General features: G+C 36.1%; 2 protein-coding genes and 1 long non-coding RNA gene across 3 annotated transcripts in view; all 3 read right to left on the bottom strand.

Moving 5' to 3' along the window:
• LOC145158604 (L-type lectin-domain containing receptor kinase IV.3-like) overlaps positions 1–3,574 on the bottom strand; it is a 43,387-nt gene extending 39,813 nt beyond the window's left edge. The window contains exon 1 of the mRNA XM_079077479.1: positions 3,506–3,574. Within this exon, the coding sequence (XP_078933605.1) occupies positions 3,506–3,574 (69 nt within the window). The remainder of the gene's footprint in view (positions 1–3,505) is intronic.
• Positions 3,575–5,675: 2,101 nt separating this feature from the next.
• Positions 5,676–13,876, bottom strand: LOC145161319 (uncharacterized). The gene is made up of 2 exons (XR_013738467.1): positions 13,217–13,876; positions 5,676–5,838 (listed from the first exon to the last, which is right to left on the bottom strand). It is a non-coding gene; the product is annotated as an uncharacterized LOC145161319 (long non-coding RNA).
• Positions 13,877–15,330: 1,454 nt separating this feature from the next.
• On the bottom strand, positions 15,331–17,739 carry LOC145158603 (uncharacterized). Its single transcript, XM_079077478.1, has 7 exons — positions 17,378–17,739; positions 17,107–17,280; positions 16,860–17,032; positions 16,476–16,639; positions 16,160–16,167; positions 15,885–16,118; positions 15,331–15,820 (listed from the first exon to the last, which is right to left on the bottom strand). The coding sequence occupies exons 1-7, from the start codon at positions 17,737–17,739 to the stop codon at positions 15,331–15,333; spliced, it is 1,605 nt and encodes a 534-aa protein (XP_078933604.1).
• Positions 17,740–18,342: the final 603 nt, after the last annotated feature.

Below are 18,342 nucleotides of genomic sequence, written 5' to 3'. Positions count from 1 at the left end.
CATCCCGATCAGAGACAATAGAAACGGGAACCCCATGGCGAGTCACGATCTCGCGAACGTACACGTCGGCCAATTTCTCGGCCGATGAGCTCTCCCGTATGGCGAAGAATTGGGCACTCTTGGTCAATCGATCCACGATGACCCATATAGTATCAAACCCCTTCGCCGTCCTCGGCAACTTGGTAATAAAATCCATCGTGATCTGTTCCCATTTCTACATGGGAATCTCCAGGGGCTGCAGCTTGCCATGCGGCTTCTGATGCTCGGCCTTGACCATCCTACAGGTCAAGCACCTCTCGACGTACCAAGCGATTTCTCGCTTCATGCACGACCACCAATAGCTCAAAATCAAATCTCGGTACATCTTGGTGGCCCCCGAGTGAATAGAAAAATGAGACTTATGAGCCTCCTCCATGACCGTTTGCCTGACCCCACCAGACATCGGAACCCAGACCCGATCGCATCAGGTCAATAATCCCCGGCTATCCTGCACAAACCGGGCATTCTCACCCTTGATCCTCTCCAGCTTCCAATTCTCCGGTCGCATGCCCTCAACCTGGGCATCCCTGATCAAACTCACAAGTGGAGAGTCTACCGCTATCCACATACATACCGCTGGGGCGGAAGACCCAGCTGACTTGCGGCTCAGAGCATCCGCAACCACATTCGCTTTACCAGGGTGGTAAAGGATCTCGCAGTCATAGTCCTTGACTACATCCAGCCACCTGTGCTGCCTCATGTTCAGGTTTGGTTGATCCATGATATGTCTCAAGCTCTTGTGGTCCGTGTATATGGTGCAACGGACCCCGTAAAGGTAATGTCTCCATATCTTGAGGGCGAACACCACCAACCCCAGCTCCAAGTCATGCGTAGGGTATATTGTCTCATGCAGCTTCAATTGTCGCGACGCATAAACTATCACTCGTCCTCTCTGCATGAGGACCGCCCCTAACCCTGTGATGGATGCATCACAGAACACCACAAAATCCTCAACTCCCACCGGGAGTGTCAAGACTGGGGCCTCGCACAACCGCTGTCTGAGGGTCTCAAACACCCTCTGCTGCTCAGGGCCCCACCGGAAATCGACCCCCTTCCTCGTCAGACGAGTGAGGGGTACCGCAATCTTGGAGAAGTCATGTATGAATCTCTGGTAGTACCCTGCCAATCCCAAAAAGCTCCTGGTGTCTGAGGGAGATTTCGGAACCTCCCACTGCATAACCACCTTGATTTTGGCCGGATCGACCAAAATGCCCTCTTGGCTAACGAGATGTCCGAGGAACTGGATCTCTCGTAGCCAAAACTCACACTTCGAGAACTTGGCGTACAACCGTTCTCGTCTCAGAACTCCCAACAACTCCCGCAGATGCTCCTAATGCTGCTCTCGGGTCTTGGAATACACCAAGATATCATCTATAAACACTATGACCGAGCGATCGAGCATCGGTCTGCAGACCCGATTCATCAGGTCCATGAACACTGTTGGCGCGTTGGTGAGCCCAAACGGCATCACCATAAACTCGTAATGTCCATAACGAGTCTGGAACGCAGTCTTCTCCACGTCCTCCTCTATGACCCTGACCTGATGATACCCAGACCTCAAGTCTATCTTGGAAAACCAAGATGCACCCTACAACTGATCGAAGAGATTGTCTATCCTCGGGAGTGGGTAACGGTTCTTCACCGTTAACTTATTCAACTCCCGGTAGTAAATGCACATCCGGTGTGAACTGTCCTTCTTTCGGACAAAAAGAATCGGTGCTCCCCATGGAGAACTGCTCGGACGGATGAACTGCTTGCCTAGCAGTTCCTGTAGCTGTGACGGCAGCTCCTGCATCTCTGGTGGTGCCAATCGGTACGGCGCCCTAGCGATAGGGGCCGCACCTGGCACCAGGTCGATCCTGAACTCGACCTGTCTCTCGGGAGGTATCCCTGGAAACTCTTCCGGAAACACATCTGCAAACTCCCTGACCACCGATACATCGGAAACCGAAATCTGATCCCTGACCCACGTATCTACTACATACGCTAGATATCCCGCACACCCGTGCTGAATGTACTGTCGAGCCCTGGCAGCTGAACAAAACCCTGATCCCACTCTGGTCCCCTCGCCATATACAATCAGTTCTCCCCCACTTGGGGTTCGAACTACCACTCGCTAGCCCTCGCAATCAATCATAACACCGAACCGGCTGAGCCAATCCATGCCTACAATCACACACACCTCCCCCATGGGGATCAGAATCAAATCTATCGGAAAGGACACCCGAAAATCTCCAAATCACACCCTCAATAAACTGAAGAAGCAGAAACCCCGTGTTCGTTGGCGATAGACACTCGCAACGGACACTCTAACTCGCCCACTGGCACACTGAACTCCCTACTAAATGACTGAGATACGAAGGACCGACTCGCCCCCGAGTCAAATAAGACCAAAGCAGGCAAAGAATTCACTAAAAACGTACCTAATCACAGGTACAGCAGATAAGCATACAACAGATATAGAAAACGAGATAAAGGATAGAAACATACCAGCAACCACATCTGGAGCTGCCCTGGCCTCCTCTGCGGTCAACTGGAAAGCACGACCCTAAGCCTTCGGAGGCTCTGCCCTGACTGGTCTCCCATCCGTGATCCTCAAGGTAGTCGGCGTTGGAGCATGCGCAGGCTTGGCGGCTAGCAACGGACAGTTGGCCTTAATGTGGCCAACCTGATCGCAGTGATAACATAACCCCATACCCTGAATTGGGACTGCCTGGCGGCAGTCCTTCGCGTAATGCCCCGTCTTGCCACACCTGTGGCATCCACTATCAGCTCGACACACACCAGAATGACCCTTGCCGCACTTCCCACAAATGTGGCTCTACTGACCCCCGGTCCTAGTATCAGCGGTCTTAGACCGCTTCGGCGCCGACTGAGACTGTGTCGGGACCTGCCGCTGCTCCCTCAACTGCAGCTCAATCTCTAACTCATGCCGTCTGGCGGCCTCCTACAACTCTAGAAGAGTATCATATCGCTGGGTAGACACAAACTGACGGATATCCGTCTTGAGCATGCTCAGATAACGGGTCATCTGAGCCTACTCTGAAGCAAACTTCGGGTAAAACATCGCCCTCTCAGTGAACATACGGGTGATCTCCTTCACCGACTCCCCATCCTGTCTCAAACTCAGAAACTCTTGTGCCAAACGTTCCCGCTCAACCCGCAGAATGAAACGGGCGCGGAACATGTCCCTGAACTGCTCCCAAGTAACAGCAGTTCTCTGATCATCAGTGTACGACCCAGTCGCAAGTATCCACCAGTCCTTGGCCCCAGACCTAAGCAGGTTCAGAGCACACCTGACCTTCTGGTCAGCAGGACACGAGCAGGTGAAGAAACACCCCTCCACATCTAAAATCCATCTCATGGCCTTGATGGGATCCTGCGTCCCATCAAAAGTAGGGGGCTTCATGTTATCGAAGTCCCTGTACTGGAAGCCCCTACCAACTCCTCCCCCTGCCGCTGATACAACTGATGCAGCTGCGGCGGCGGCTGTCTCCGCAAGGGCTGCAGAGCGCTCATCAAAGTACTCCACCATGGCGGTCTTAATCGACCCAAACATCTCTGGTAACTGTGCCCGGAACGCAGCAGCAACCTCATCATGCAGGATTTCTCGAATCCTGGTATCCAACTCCGCTGTACCCATCTGCACCACTGGCTCAGGTGCCGTTGGCCCCTCCTGGCCTCTGTCCCCTGATCCTGATCCCGAACCGGATCCAGCCACAAAGCGTCTCGTCATCACCATTCTGAAACATACCACAAGATATCAGATAATCCATATAAATATCTGGGAGCCAACTCCCGACTAACCCTAGGGATTGTGACTCACTTGACACGCGTATGGGTACTGTGCTTTCAGTAGTATGGGCCCCTACTACCTTCCACACCTACCCATATTTGTCTCAAGCATCACCACAATTCCCTAACTGAATACACAACATAGCGAGCGCTCAGTCCTCACTCCTAGAGGAATGCTAAATATCTCCTAACTGGCCTCTCGGCCTCACACAACCCACCTATCCATGAAACTTCCACTAACCCTGCAGCACTAGTGTATGCTAGCCATACATAACGCTGGACCCTATAGACTTTCGAATATCCAATCCTACCCTAAGCTCCCAATCAAACAAGAACAGAACATAAGGCCAAATCAAACATTCTCAGGCTATAAGATCTTGGTTATGTATTACCGTGATGCATACACTAAGCAACTACAGTAATGTTGCCAATCTCATATAAAGGAAACCCTAGGCTAGCAGGCATCATGTAATCAGGCAATTCTATCATGCAATTCCTGAAGATCCCTAGTCTAGTACTAACATGTTGTTCTAACATATCTCATAATCAAATAACTTGTTTGGTATTTTGGGGTCTACTTACTGGCTCCGGCTGATCGTACATCCTGCATCCTCCTTTACTTATTTTGAAAACCCTTTTTTTTTAGAAATTATTTTTTGAAAATCCTTTCCTTGATTTGAGACTGGAGTTACACGTATGTTCCTCCAATTCACTCAAACCAAGGCTCTGATACCAACTTGTAACACCCAAAAATTCAAACCAATTTAAACTTTTAAAAACATTTCAAACCATTAAAAATCATTACAACTTTGTTTTCAAGATGTATAATATCAGAGTTTTCCCAGAAACATAGACAAAACATGAGGAGCTGTACGATCACTCCTTCGCCTGGGTCCCCAGCTTTACAGACTGGATTACCCCTGAGCCCACAGTATGAGTCTCCCTTTAGCCCGTAACTGGAATGCTCCCGAGCCCACAGTACGAGTCTCCCTTTAGCCCGTAACTGGAATGCTCCCGAGCCCACAGTACGAGTCTCCCTTTAGCCCGTGACTGGAATGCTGCTAAGGTCTGTTGGCTACCGCATGGAGAAGTACAACCTCAACCCATCCCACATAACATATAACATACCACATAACCACTGAGCATGCAATAATCATATAACAGCACAGCTAGTCCTACAGGTCTACCTAACTGGCATAACCACTAGCCTGCAACACTAACTCATACTCAACATCTAACACTGCTAGGATAACATATCCAATGGGCCGGCCTTGGTGCCTTAGACCCCTTAGTATAGTGAGGATAACTCACCTTGCAACTGTCGTCTGAAACTAGAAAGCTCGACTCCCGGATCACCAACACGAACTCCACCACCTATAGTAACCATAAAACCCTTCTTCATAAATCTCAAAATTACCAGAATACCCTCAGAAGTCAACTGGTCAACTCTTGGTCAAAGTCAAAGTCCACAGTCAAAGTCAACAGTCCATGCTGACTCGACTCGTCGAGTGCAGTTCACCGACTCGTCGAGTCCTTCCTGAACTCGAGAAGTCGTGAAATCCTTGATTGGCTCGTCGAGTTCCCCTTTAACTCATCGAGTTCATACGTGTCCAAGAATTGGGAGAAACCCTAGCCGACTCGCCGAGTCTTCGAACGAATCGCCGAGTTCAAGGCAATCTTCAACGGACTCGCCGAGTTTGTTCATCAACTCGACGAGTTCATGACCATCTTCATATGACTCGCCGAGTTGACTATGCAACTTGTCACACCCCAAAACCGGAACGGCGGAAACGTTCAGGGGTGGAGGACGTCATGTACAGTATCACAGCAAAGTATAGTAGTAAACAAGCAACAACATCATCCATTGCATTAATAATATAATTTCATACAAGTGTGTTCTGTAAAGTTTATAAGACACCAAAAATGTAAATCAAAATATGAGACGAGTCTTGAACGAGCTCCATCTTCTCAAAAGCCTGGCATCGGTACCTGTCTACTGATGACCTGAGAATACAAGTTATTTTGAAAGAGTTTATCAGCTTTAAAGCTGGTGAGTTCATAAGTATTTTAGTGTCATTGTTTGTATGAAACTGTTTGTAAGTACTTGATGTAAGTTTGTAAATATTTGTAAATGTTTGTAAATGTTTGTAAATGTTTGTATCGCCTACAAAATCCTATATTTTCTATTAAACGTAGCCTTCTACCAAGGCATCAAATGAAATGTATGTTTGTTTCTTGTAAGAGTGTATATTTTCCCAAGTATGACTATCATTAATAAAAAATATAGTTTTACATTACTTTTTATGCGAAAAGATCACAATGTGAATGCAATGGGGAAATAATAAAGTACTGTAGTGTTGTATTATAGTAACTACTTCTGTACTTTCTACCTTAATTCGGCCGTTAATTAAGGTTAAATGTGAAATGGTTGCACCATACTATCGACTAATAACACGACGATGAAAGACGTCGGAAGAATTGACATTTGGAACCCGTAGACTTGCAAGTCCCACTGTAGCTAACAACAAGGTGTAGGATAGTCAATCCAGTATAGATCTATACGCAAATTCACGCTCTCCCTCTAGGAGATTCTGGCTACAAATCGAGCCATGACAGGTGATGCCATGCCTCGAACGATGGTTCACATTTATGTTATTGTATACTTGTATATGTAATGTATGTACTAGCTGTATTGTATGTTCTCTCTGTCTAGTATGTATGTATGTTCTCTCTGTTTCTCATAATAGTATGTTCTCTTGTATAATGTATAGTATGTACTAGCTGTATTGTATGTTCTCTCTGTCTAGTATGTATGCATGTACGTTCTCTTTGTTTCTCATAATAGTATGTTCTCTTTGTTTCTCATAATAGTATGTTCTCTTTGTTTCTCATAATAGTATGTATTGACTCATGTATGAACTGATTCTTTGTATGTTTCATTGTTCTAGTAATAGTATTAGTAACTTCCTAAACTGTACCTATTATAGTTTACTAGTAATGTTGTTTGTATGAATGAACATGATTGTATACCTTTGCTACCCAAAGGTATTGAACTGAATGAAGGAACTTTTATATCTATATACATATACATAATATATAACTAAGATTCAAACGACCTTCGGACAAACAACCGATACCCTAAATCCACAACCAAACAAGGAACAAAGGGTAAGGTGAGCTATCAGTCCTAAGTCCTTTCAATCTTACTTATATAACTATATCTATATAGATACGCATTTGACAAAGTATAAGTTTAAAAGAGTTTAATAAAAGTATTTAGCATGTAAAAGAGTTTGTAAACCGATTTGAAGTAGTTTGTTTGATAACACAGTTTGAAAAGTAAGAATCCACTTGTTTGGTAGTTATTAATCACATGTGATTGATATAATAACTGTAATAGTTCAACTTGTATTCCCCCCATAAAAGCATTTAAAATCATTTAAAAGGTTGATTAAGGGGTATGAACTCACCTGTAGTGAGTGGTTTGGATGAACGGATGGTATAGGATGCTAAGTGTCAAGTGAAGACTTGAGCACACACACGGATCCTATTTAACATATAAGGACGCATATATGTATCTAATTAGTCAATTAACAACTAATTAAGCAAGTAAAGACACTCTAGGACATGGAAAACACTTGATTCAAGTGCTAGGAGTACCAAAGGGTTGCATCTAAGGGAAGTATGGCCTCTCTTTGGAGTTTATGGCCAATATGGGTGTATCACATGAGTTTACGGCCCATGGTAATTTCCCCATGAGTTTACGGCCGTAAACTCATGGTATTTTGTATCTAGTTGTTGTGTGATGTCTTATAAGTCACAATGAAGTGTTCTATGATCAAGTCTAAGTCTTAGGAAGGAATGGAAGCACATATGCACTACTAACTAGTGTTTATGGCCCAAGGTGATTGCCTTGGCAGTAAACACCATTTGTTCTTGGTCCTTTTGATGTTTAAGGTCCTACACTTTACTTGGAAGTATTCTAGACTTGGTTCCAAGAATTTGGAAGGGATTAGGGCTCACTTTGTCCCCTTAAATAGGGTTTACGGTCCAAGGAGATTGCCTTGGCTGTAAACACCTTATGTTCTTGAGGAAAACTTGTTTTCAAGTCCTTGATTCAACATCCTAACTAACTAACAAGTATAGGAGGTAGGTACTTACAATATAGGAGCTTGTAAGTGTGATTACGGCCTAAGAACACTAGTGTGTGTTCTTGGTGTTCTTGGTGAAATGAAGAACACTTGAAGATCTATCAAAATGGAATGATTTCATGGATGAAATCAAAGGGTTGTACTAGATAAAGTGTTGTAATAACAAATCAAATGAAGAAATTCTTACATTTTTGGAAGATTAAGATGAAGATCTTGATGACAGTTGAGAGAGAATGGGAGTTTCTTTGACTTGGAATGAAGGAAATGATGAAAAATGATGTAAAATCATGCTTAAGGCATGAGTTCACGGCCCTGGATGAGTTTACGGCCCAAACTCATAAAGTTTGGCCGTAAACACCTCATAATGGGGCTTAAGCTTGATTTAGGTGCAATGGATTCAAGCAGATACTTCCTAACTCCCAATTCTTGAATATACTAAGATTAGAACACTCAAATAGACTCTAAACAATGCTAAATAGCAGAAACAAGTCTGACTTGGTTTGAATTGATTGACTGTACAAGATAGAAATTTCGGGTTGTCACACAACTCGCCGAGTCCTTGCAGACCTTCATCCATGCAGACACTTTTCAAGCCATGCCAAGGTTCCAGATTACAGATCCACGCTTCTAAGGCATGTTTATCACGTAAAGTTGCAAACTTTACACGCATGCAAGGCCCTAAAGGCTCTAAATGACCAATCTAAGCTTCTAATGGAGCTTTACACCATAGGAGAGTCTCATCCTTGCAAAAGCTGGAAACTTTATGGACTTAGGACTCAAAAGAGGTTTAGATCTGAAGTTTCAACTTCAGATCTAGCTCCCATACCAAAATCCCTTCATGAATAACTAAAGAAAGCCCTAGTTTCCACATATGAATGATTCTAGAAGAAAAAGAGGTTAAGGTAACAGCTGGTTACCTCCAAAACGTGCCCAAACTGAAGTAGACTCTGGATCCACACAGAAATCTTGATGCTAGTCTCTTGATCTACCAATTTACTTCACAAAAGTCACTTCCCAAAGCTCCAAAACACTCTCCAAGCTCTCACTCACGGAAATTAGGGTTTCTGGGTCTCAAGAGGGTGATAGAGGACAGCGGGAGGCGCTAATGGTCCAATATATAGGGTGCAAAACCCTGTGAATTAGGGTTTCCACTGCCAGCTCCTACTCGTCGAGTCTTCATGCCGACTCGACGAGTCAATCATTAATTGATGTGTCCTGGCCCGCTGCTACTCGACGAGTCAAGCGCCAACTCGTCGAGTAGACCTTAGACATGAAGTCTAAATGGAAGAAAAATTAATAATACCTAACGGTTGGGATGTTACAACCACAATCACATGTGATTACCCTCTTCTTCCTCCTTCTTGAACCACCATTGAAGCTTGATCTTGCTAAGGAAGTTGTCATTTTACCGTTGTAGAAGGAAGAATTTGTGCGACTAACTGTGGGGGTGGAAGAGATCAAATGGAGATGTGTCTGAATCGGTCTACATAAAGGGATTTAATGAGCCACGTATCTTCCAGCCAAGCAAGTGGTAACCGACTCATTAAAGGGAAACCAGTTAATAGGTAAAAACGCAACATTTAATGCAAGTTTGAGGCAAAAACGAACACAAATTTGAACTTTAGGTAAATCCGACAATTTCGTGCAAACTTAAATGTTTTTATGGCATGAACCATATATATTAAATTAGTGTTTTTATGTTATTAAAAGTTATAGTGTTTATTTTTCATACTTTTTGTTATTCGTTATATATATATATATATATATATATATATATATATATATATATATATATATATATATATATATATATATATATATATATATATATATATATATATATATATATATATATATATATATATATGTTATAATAAATGTTTTAGTGTTTTTATGTTACTAAAAGTTGCAGTGCTTATTTTTTTCATACATTTTGTTATTCGTTATATATAGTTCATCATATATTTGATATATAATTTATACAATTTTAAACGACATAAAATTATCAAATAATGGTATACGTCACAATGACTTAAAATTTAAAATATAATGTTTAATAAAACTAATATGTTAACTATATGTTTGCTTTACTACTAACATTGAGTTTTAAAGTAAAAATATTAAATAATAAATTGTTAAAAGTTATTATTTTAACTATATAATTTTATTCTTTTGCGATGCTTCACGACAATAATCGGCTACATGTGGAGTGCTTTAGAGGCTATCGAGAAATTAAATTGTCTCATACTTTTTATGCCTACAAATATTCCTACCAACGAAGATTATGACATGTGTCATAATTCCAACATTCAAGTTAATTTGATTTGATATATTCTTAATATACTCTTAATTAGATAGTTAAAAAAAATATGGAATGGTGACACTTGTAATAATATTAGTGGGTAGAAATATTTATAGGCGTAAAATATAGGAAACAATTTAATTTGTAGAGGCTAAAAACTTGCATGCCTACTAATATTGTGCATTTAATGTATTAGAATTTACGAATCGAGTATAATATCATATCATACTGTATTATAAAGGAAACATTTTTCCTTTCACCACATTCATTTGAAACCCCCATGCATTTTTCCTTTCACCACATTCATTTAAAACTCCCATGACTTTTCAATTTCTTTCTAATAATGATTATAAGTTGGTTAATAAGGTTAAATAAATATCAAACATAAACTGCAATCATATATAAACTAAATTTCAATATTAAAAAATATCTTTACTTCTACATATAAAGTTATGTTTTTTTAACTTTTAACATATTATACTTAATTTATTAATTTTAATATATTGTTGATGTAAACCATTATCATTTTAAAACTATAAATTTTGAACAATTTGTATAAAATACTTAAATTATTAATTTAAATATCATATTACATGGTCAACTTAAATATAAATTTTAGTTTAACTTAAACAACCCAAAAAATATTTTGTAAATAATTAAAAGTGATAAATTGTAATGTCTTTCTAATAATGATTATAATTTGGTTAATAAGGTTAAATAATTATCAAACCTAAAGTGTAACCATAAATAAACTAAATTTCAATATTAGAATAATATCTTTAGTTCTACTTATAAAGTTATGCCTTTAACTGTTAACATATTATACTTAATTTATTAAATTTAATATGTTATTATATGTAAACTATTATCAGTTTAAAGCTACAGCTTTTGAACAGTTTGGACAAAATACTTAAACTGTTATTTTAAATATAACATTACAGTGTTGACTTAAATATAAATTTCAGTTCCATTTAAAAAACCCAATGAATATTTTGTGAATAGTTAAAAGTGATAAATTGTAATGCTAAATGCAAAAACTAAATTGTAATCTCAATTTAACTAAAATATTTCCTAAAGATATTTTTATAATGTTAAAAGTTTTCAAATAAGTAGCTTAAAATAACTTATAATAACAATAATTAAAAATAACTATATATAAATGATTATATTGTTACATTTAAAATCAAAAAACAATGTTTGATGTTTTAAATAATTATAATGATACAAATTAAAACGTTAAACAAATAAATTTAAAAAAATTAATTAACAATAACAACAACTATAAATAACATTAAACCATATATTATATTTGATTTTATTCATGAGTAACGCACAGGTAAAAGTCATTCAAACGATTGAGATTATGCAGTTATAATAGATGTATATATTATCATATAATTCAAAATAGTCAATATATTATATCAATTTATTATACAAATTATTATATCAAATTTAACAATAATGTTATTGTTATATTTAAAAAACATATATTTGTAAAAATTTCAACTATATATGTCTTTCTGTGTAACGCGCGGACATTCGCCTAGTTCTCTTATATGTGTGCAAGATTTCTTGCATTTAAGCCATTTTAGAATACAATAAATTACAGATTTTGAAGTTCCACTATTTCTTAATGTGCAACTTTAGTCGATTTTTTTTCATTGGTAATTTAAAACTGTTTTTAACGATTTGGTAAAACTTGATCACATATGACTTTTAGTAAAAGTTCCTAAATAAAAAAGAGTTTATATTTAATCACCACATGCGCTGATGTGCAAGATTTCCTTTATTTTTAAAATTAGTTTCAAAGACTTAAAGTTGTTGAAAAGAAGCCCAGAATTCCTTGGATTCCAAATAAAGTCCCTAAAGTCTAAAAACTCATGTGGCGTTGGACTCCCTTTCTTAAAGGGCTTCACTCCTTCTATATGCCCATTGTGTCCTGACTCCTGAGTAGCCTATCCTACCTTTTCTCCCATGTTCATACAATCAGAATATCACCAACTTCCTTTTAGGGATTAATACCTCGTTTAATTTATTTTTTCCTATAAAACTACAGATAAACTATATTGGGAGGATAGAACTTCTGAACTTGTGTATTTTTTATTATTTCATAGATAATTAAAGTTATTTCATTGAATTCCCTAAAGATTGACTTTCCATACACATCCTACAACCACACGATCGATGCATTTGATTCAAACGTTATCCATACATCGTTTTTGGACTTGTCAAACGAGCTCTAGTCACATGGCAACATGCGTCCATCAAAGCAAACGAGTTTGAATTTCTTATGTTAATGTCGACAAATATCCTTCCCCACCGCTAATATTTGACATCCAAAGTTGTCTTGTTATTTTATTGGTTGGTTTTAAATGATATCTAACTAGTGTTCATTCGTCGGTTTCTTAAGGAGCATCGTTTCAAGAAAAATCATTAGTATATGAAATTCATATTCTTTTGCATGATAGAAAGACTTAGACTTTAGTTGTGATCGTGTTTACATATGAAAGCAAAATAATCGTTAGAATTATTGAAATTTAGTTTTTCAATCATTTATTATGTGATGATATAAAATAAAAAATGGAAACAAACTAATTGTATATATTTATGTGTGTAGATATATGTTCATCGATCATAACATACTTCTAAAAGTATTATAAGATATATCATGACCAAAAAGATTATACTGATAATAAGCATTACAACCTTCTCAGTGGGAAATTTACGTTCACACAAGAAAAAACTTTCATAAAACTTTGAACTTGATGTAAATCCGCTTAAGAATAACACGAAGAAAAACTAATTTTTATATGGGGTTCTTTTGAAATGAAATACAATAAAAACCCCATACAAACTTTAAGGGCACTGTGACATAACTCTTGAGGTGAAATCAAGAGTTAAAAGCTTAAATAATTGAAAATATACTTACTTGTACTTGGAGAAATGTCCACCAATATACTCTCTTTTCCCCCTCTCTCAGTACTCTTCAAGTTGCTTGAAATTTCAATCGAATAGTTTAGTTTTGCTTATGAAACTGAAAGATATATAAACTTCACGTTCTTTTCCATCTTCAAAATTTCTTGGAGCAGATATATGATGTTTGTAAAGCTTGAAGCAACCAAAGGAGGAATCCAAAAGGATGACATGATCCCAATTCGCTACATACATACACAGACACACGACATATAAGATTTGGGATCAATGCGATCCCTTTGGATGCCTTCTTGAGCTACCATCATGGTCTTCATAGAGAGAGAGAGAGAGAGAGAGAGAGAGAGAGAGAAGAAGAAGAAGAAGAAGAAGAAGAAGAATAATAATAATAAGAAGAAGAAGAAGAAAGACTTAGAGAGAAATGGAGGATGGAGGTTCAATATAAGAGATTGCCAAAGTGATTTGTAACAAAGACAACTTTGCTTTATCTTTAAAATTTTGGTTTTTCAACTTCTATTAAATTTGCTTTGCTATTTGCTTATCATAAATCGTGCAATCTATATATAAAAAAAGGTCTATCGTCTAATACAGTAAAAATCATAAACGCAAACGTATAAATTCTTACGAAAAAAAATATTAATAACAAAAACAACTTAGTTTTTATTCATTCAAATATGGTTTTGGAAAAAGGACATTTGTTAATTAAGTAGACCCCATATTGTTTATACAGCCAAGCACATGGAGAGGTCTCACCAAAATAGTGGGTCACCCTATTCTTCGTTACGAATTCCCACCAATTTGGGGCTGCATATTATTAAATATTTCTTATTTTCCTTAAAATAATAATTATTACATAATTTATATTCAAAGGATGTGGCCCTACGCATGTTCATGTCTTTTTATAGGTTGGAAAATTTCTGTAAGAATAATTTTTTTGCGAGTCATATATTTATGTGTTTTCCTATATCAAAACAAGAACATCTAGATTTAAAAATGAAAAGGTTTCAAATGTTTATGTAAATATAATTACAATTAATTTAATAAACTAAAAATAATATTTAAAATATGCATGTGGTGATGTGGCATAAAACTAATAAGAGAATTGAATCATAGTGATAAAATGAATCGGCGATATGCTTGTTTGGGAAGCAAAATGGGACCTTTTTCACCATGAGTGTGTAGCATGTGGGAGTTTTTATTAAACAAATATGATTAATAATTATGTAATCCAACAAAATCAGTCCAGAAATATATTCAGATCTTCATGGTCAAAGATACGTGATTTAAGGTGCTTCTCTTGGGCACATGTCTTCATTAGGCCAGCAGAATTCATCATTATTATTATTTGCGAAAAAAAAAAGAGTTCTATTATTGATTACGTTCTTATAAAAGTATATTACAAACGCCATATTATTCGTGTATTAGTTTTCAAATGCCCTATGGTCTACTTTTTCTATTGAACTCAAGCTCATTGTATGTTTACTATTTATTATTGAAGTAAAAAAAACCAATGGTTATGGAAATGTATGTCTGATTATATGATATCCAAGTTATAACTGATTTTCCATATTTTTGCTCCTAAATCAATGATTCTCTTTCCAATCTCTCCCTAAGCCGACTTCTCTTGTCTACGGCCTAAACCCTAAACGAGGCTCTTGTCAACCTTCTCCTTCACGCCACGCTTGTCAAATAAAGGCACCACAGACTCATCCGAATATTACCAATATCAAAGCCTATGTCGCCCTCACGCTAGACTTGGATGAACTAAACTATAAAGTGTAACGTGAATTATTTGGAACCTACTGCTTGAGTTTTGGCGTCCCCGATCACCTCCAGGAAGCCACACCGTATGCTTATAACCAAGAATGGAAGAAGCTTGATCCACTAGTCAAGCTATGATCTATGGAACCACAAGCAAATAGCAAACCCCTAATCCAGACACAGGGCCGGTCCAAACATATTGTGGGCCTAGGGTGAAAAGAAAAAATGGGCCCCCAAAAGTCATAAATATAATAAAAATTAGTTCGAAATAGAATGCTATAAAATTCACAAAGTTCTCTATTAATATTAAAAAAACACAAATATGGTCACAACATTACAAAAACAACTAATTTACAGGAAAATATTTCTCATAGCCTTTCTAGATGCAAAATCATGAATAATGTTATCCAAATCAATTTTATCTAACATGTTTTTCTCTATACATAACATTGCCAATCCGTTCAACCTTTTTTGCGACATCGACGATCTTAGATAATTCTTCAATAACTTTAACTTTGAAAAACTTCTCTTTGCAGATGCAACAATAACAAGAATGGTTAACAAAATGTTATATGCAATAAAAGTATTTGGGTAACAATCAACAGTTTTAACATAGTTCAAAATTTCAACAGCGGAAATTATATTATTAGGTAAAGTCATTTTCAACACTTTCAATTCTGAAAAAAGTTCACTTGAATCCACATGAGAAACATTATCTTTTGAAAAAGTAGTAGCAAACTTTATACAACTTTCTTTAAGTTCACTTTCACTTAATGACTTTAATTTCTTTGAATCATTTAAAAACCCAAAAATACTTTCGAAGTTTTTTAGTTGTTCAAATCTATTTTTTTAATGAAACAATTGTCATATCCACAACAATCAAAAAACAATAAACTTTTAAATACTCTTCAACCGATTGTGTTTCTTCTTCATTATCACTTTCATCAAATTGTTTTTTTCTAACAATACGACGTTTTGATGGAAATATAGGCTCTACACTCATATCAAGTGCAATAGTTTTAGCAATATTCATACTTGATGTAAAACCTTCATTTCTATATTTTTCAAAAAACTTCATAATATTTTCTATTTGGTTAATAGTAGTGTCAATACAAATAGATTTAGATTGTAACTTTTTACTTATAATATTAATAGCAAATAAAACTTCATACCAAATAACCATACCAACTAAAAATTCAAATTTCCCAAAAGATTTAAGTAAGATTTTAACTTCACTTTTTGAGTGTGGGTCATCACATGTTTTACTTAATTTTAGCAAAGCAACTTTTATTTGAGGAGCTTGAAATCTAATTGCTTTTATAATTTTAATCATACTTTCCCAACGAGTATTAGATAATGATTTTAAGGTTAAAGTTGGAACATTATCTAACAATATTTTTCCATCTTTCAGTAGAACTAGAAAATAATGTATAAAGGCGTTGCACAATTCCAAAAAATGAAACAGCTTTTTCACAAGAAAGTGTCATATCGCTAACCGTAAGGTTAAGACTATGGCAAACACAAGGCATATATAAAGCTCTAGGATTAATTTCAAGCATTCTTTTTTGAACATCTTGATGTTTTCCTTTCATATTAGACTCATTATCATAACCTTGACCCCTTATATCATCCACATTAAGTTCTAACAATTTCAATGCATCTAATAATTCATTCAAAAGTCTCAAACCAGAAGTATCATCTACTTTTAAAAATTCTAAAAAATATTCAACAACTTGTATTTTTTTAGAAGAAAAATTCACACATCGTACAATCAAAGTCATTTGCTCTTGATGACTCACATCGGGAGTACAATCAAGAATGATAGAAAATTATTTTTGCCTCTTTAACTATTTTAATGATATAATTTCTAACCGTGTCACCTAAAAGAGAAATTAGTTTATTTTGAATTTTATAGCCAAGATAATGATGATGAGTTTCATTATTTTCAATTCTTCTTATATGATCTTGCATTATACCATCATATTCAACCATCATTTGGATTACTCCTAAAAAGCTACCATTGTTATCTTGAAAAAGTTTTTCACTAGACCATCGAAAGGCCAAATTATATTTAGATAAGAATTTTTCACAGCCGCTATTATTCTTAATACTTGTCTCCAACGTTATTTTTCTTTTATTATTTCTTGTTGTAATTCGTTATCAACTGTAAGGTTTTTATCTAATCTTAGTTTTGCTTCATTCCAATTACTCATACAAACAAAATGTTCATTACTATTTTTATGTTCTTTAAATCTCTCACTAAGATGTTTCCAATCATTATATCCTTCATTTGTTAAAAAACTTTTTTGATTAGTAGATTTAAATATTTTACAACAAAAACAAAAAACTTTATCTAAATTTTTATAGTATACTAACCATTTTCGATCACGTGACAAACCATTTTTCTTTAGGAAACATATGATTCATTTCTCTTATTGGCCATTTTTCAATTAAAATATTTCTTGATTTAATATCAAGAGAATCCCAATTTCTATGGTCAAAAATATCTACAGATTCATTTAAATTAGTATTTTCTTCATTTATATTAGTATCATGTTCATTTAAATTAATATTTTCTTCATTCAAACGAGAAACATCTTCATTTATGTTTGTATTTTGTCCATTTAAAATAATATTTTCTTCATTCAAATTATTATCATGTTCATTTAAATTAATGTTTTCTTCATTAACACTAGCAACATTTTCATTTAAGTTAGTATCATGTTCATTCAAATTAATATTTTCTTCATTAGAATTCATTGGTTTTAAAAATTTAACCATAGATCATTTCTCTTTTTGTAAAGAAGCCTCAACAATTTTTTGTTTTTTTCGTTTTTCACTACCAGATAAGTGTTTTTTAGAAAACATTTTATGATTGACAATAAAGTAAAAACTACTTTAAGAAAAGAATACACCTGATTTCTTTGATTTCTTTGTGAAATATGTTGAACGGTTGAAGCCTAATATTAAAACAAGCTGTAAAAATCAATAACAAAAAACATTAATATGATAACTAAAATAATATCAAAAATACAGTAACCAATACATCATATTACAATGCTATCTTGTCAAATACTCAAGTCACAAAACTAGGTGTCAAAATGTAATTCCAAAGTGAAACTAACTTAGTTATTGGAATATATATCAATTACCAAGTTATAAACGCAACTCCAAAAAACCAATGTAAAACACAAACAATGAACAATTGATGAACTATCAACAAATTATATGGAAAGGTAAAAGAATAAAATGTAATATTGACACTAATTACCAAAACAGTAGAACACATTGCATTAATTATGACAATATTACTATGTTATCAAACAATGTATTTACTAATTAAGTAAGCAACCGTATGTTAAC

This window comes from Lactuca virosa, chromosome 2 (genome assembly GCF_052849685.1).
Source record: "Lactuca virosa cultivar CGN04683 chromosome 2, Lactuca_virosa_CGN04683_v6, whole genome shotgun sequence".
Lineage (NCBI taxonomy): Eukaryota > Viridiplantae > Streptophyta > Magnoliopsida > Asterales > Asteraceae > Lactuca > Lactuca virosa.
This window is presented reverse-complemented; position numbering and strand designations above follow the sequence as displayed.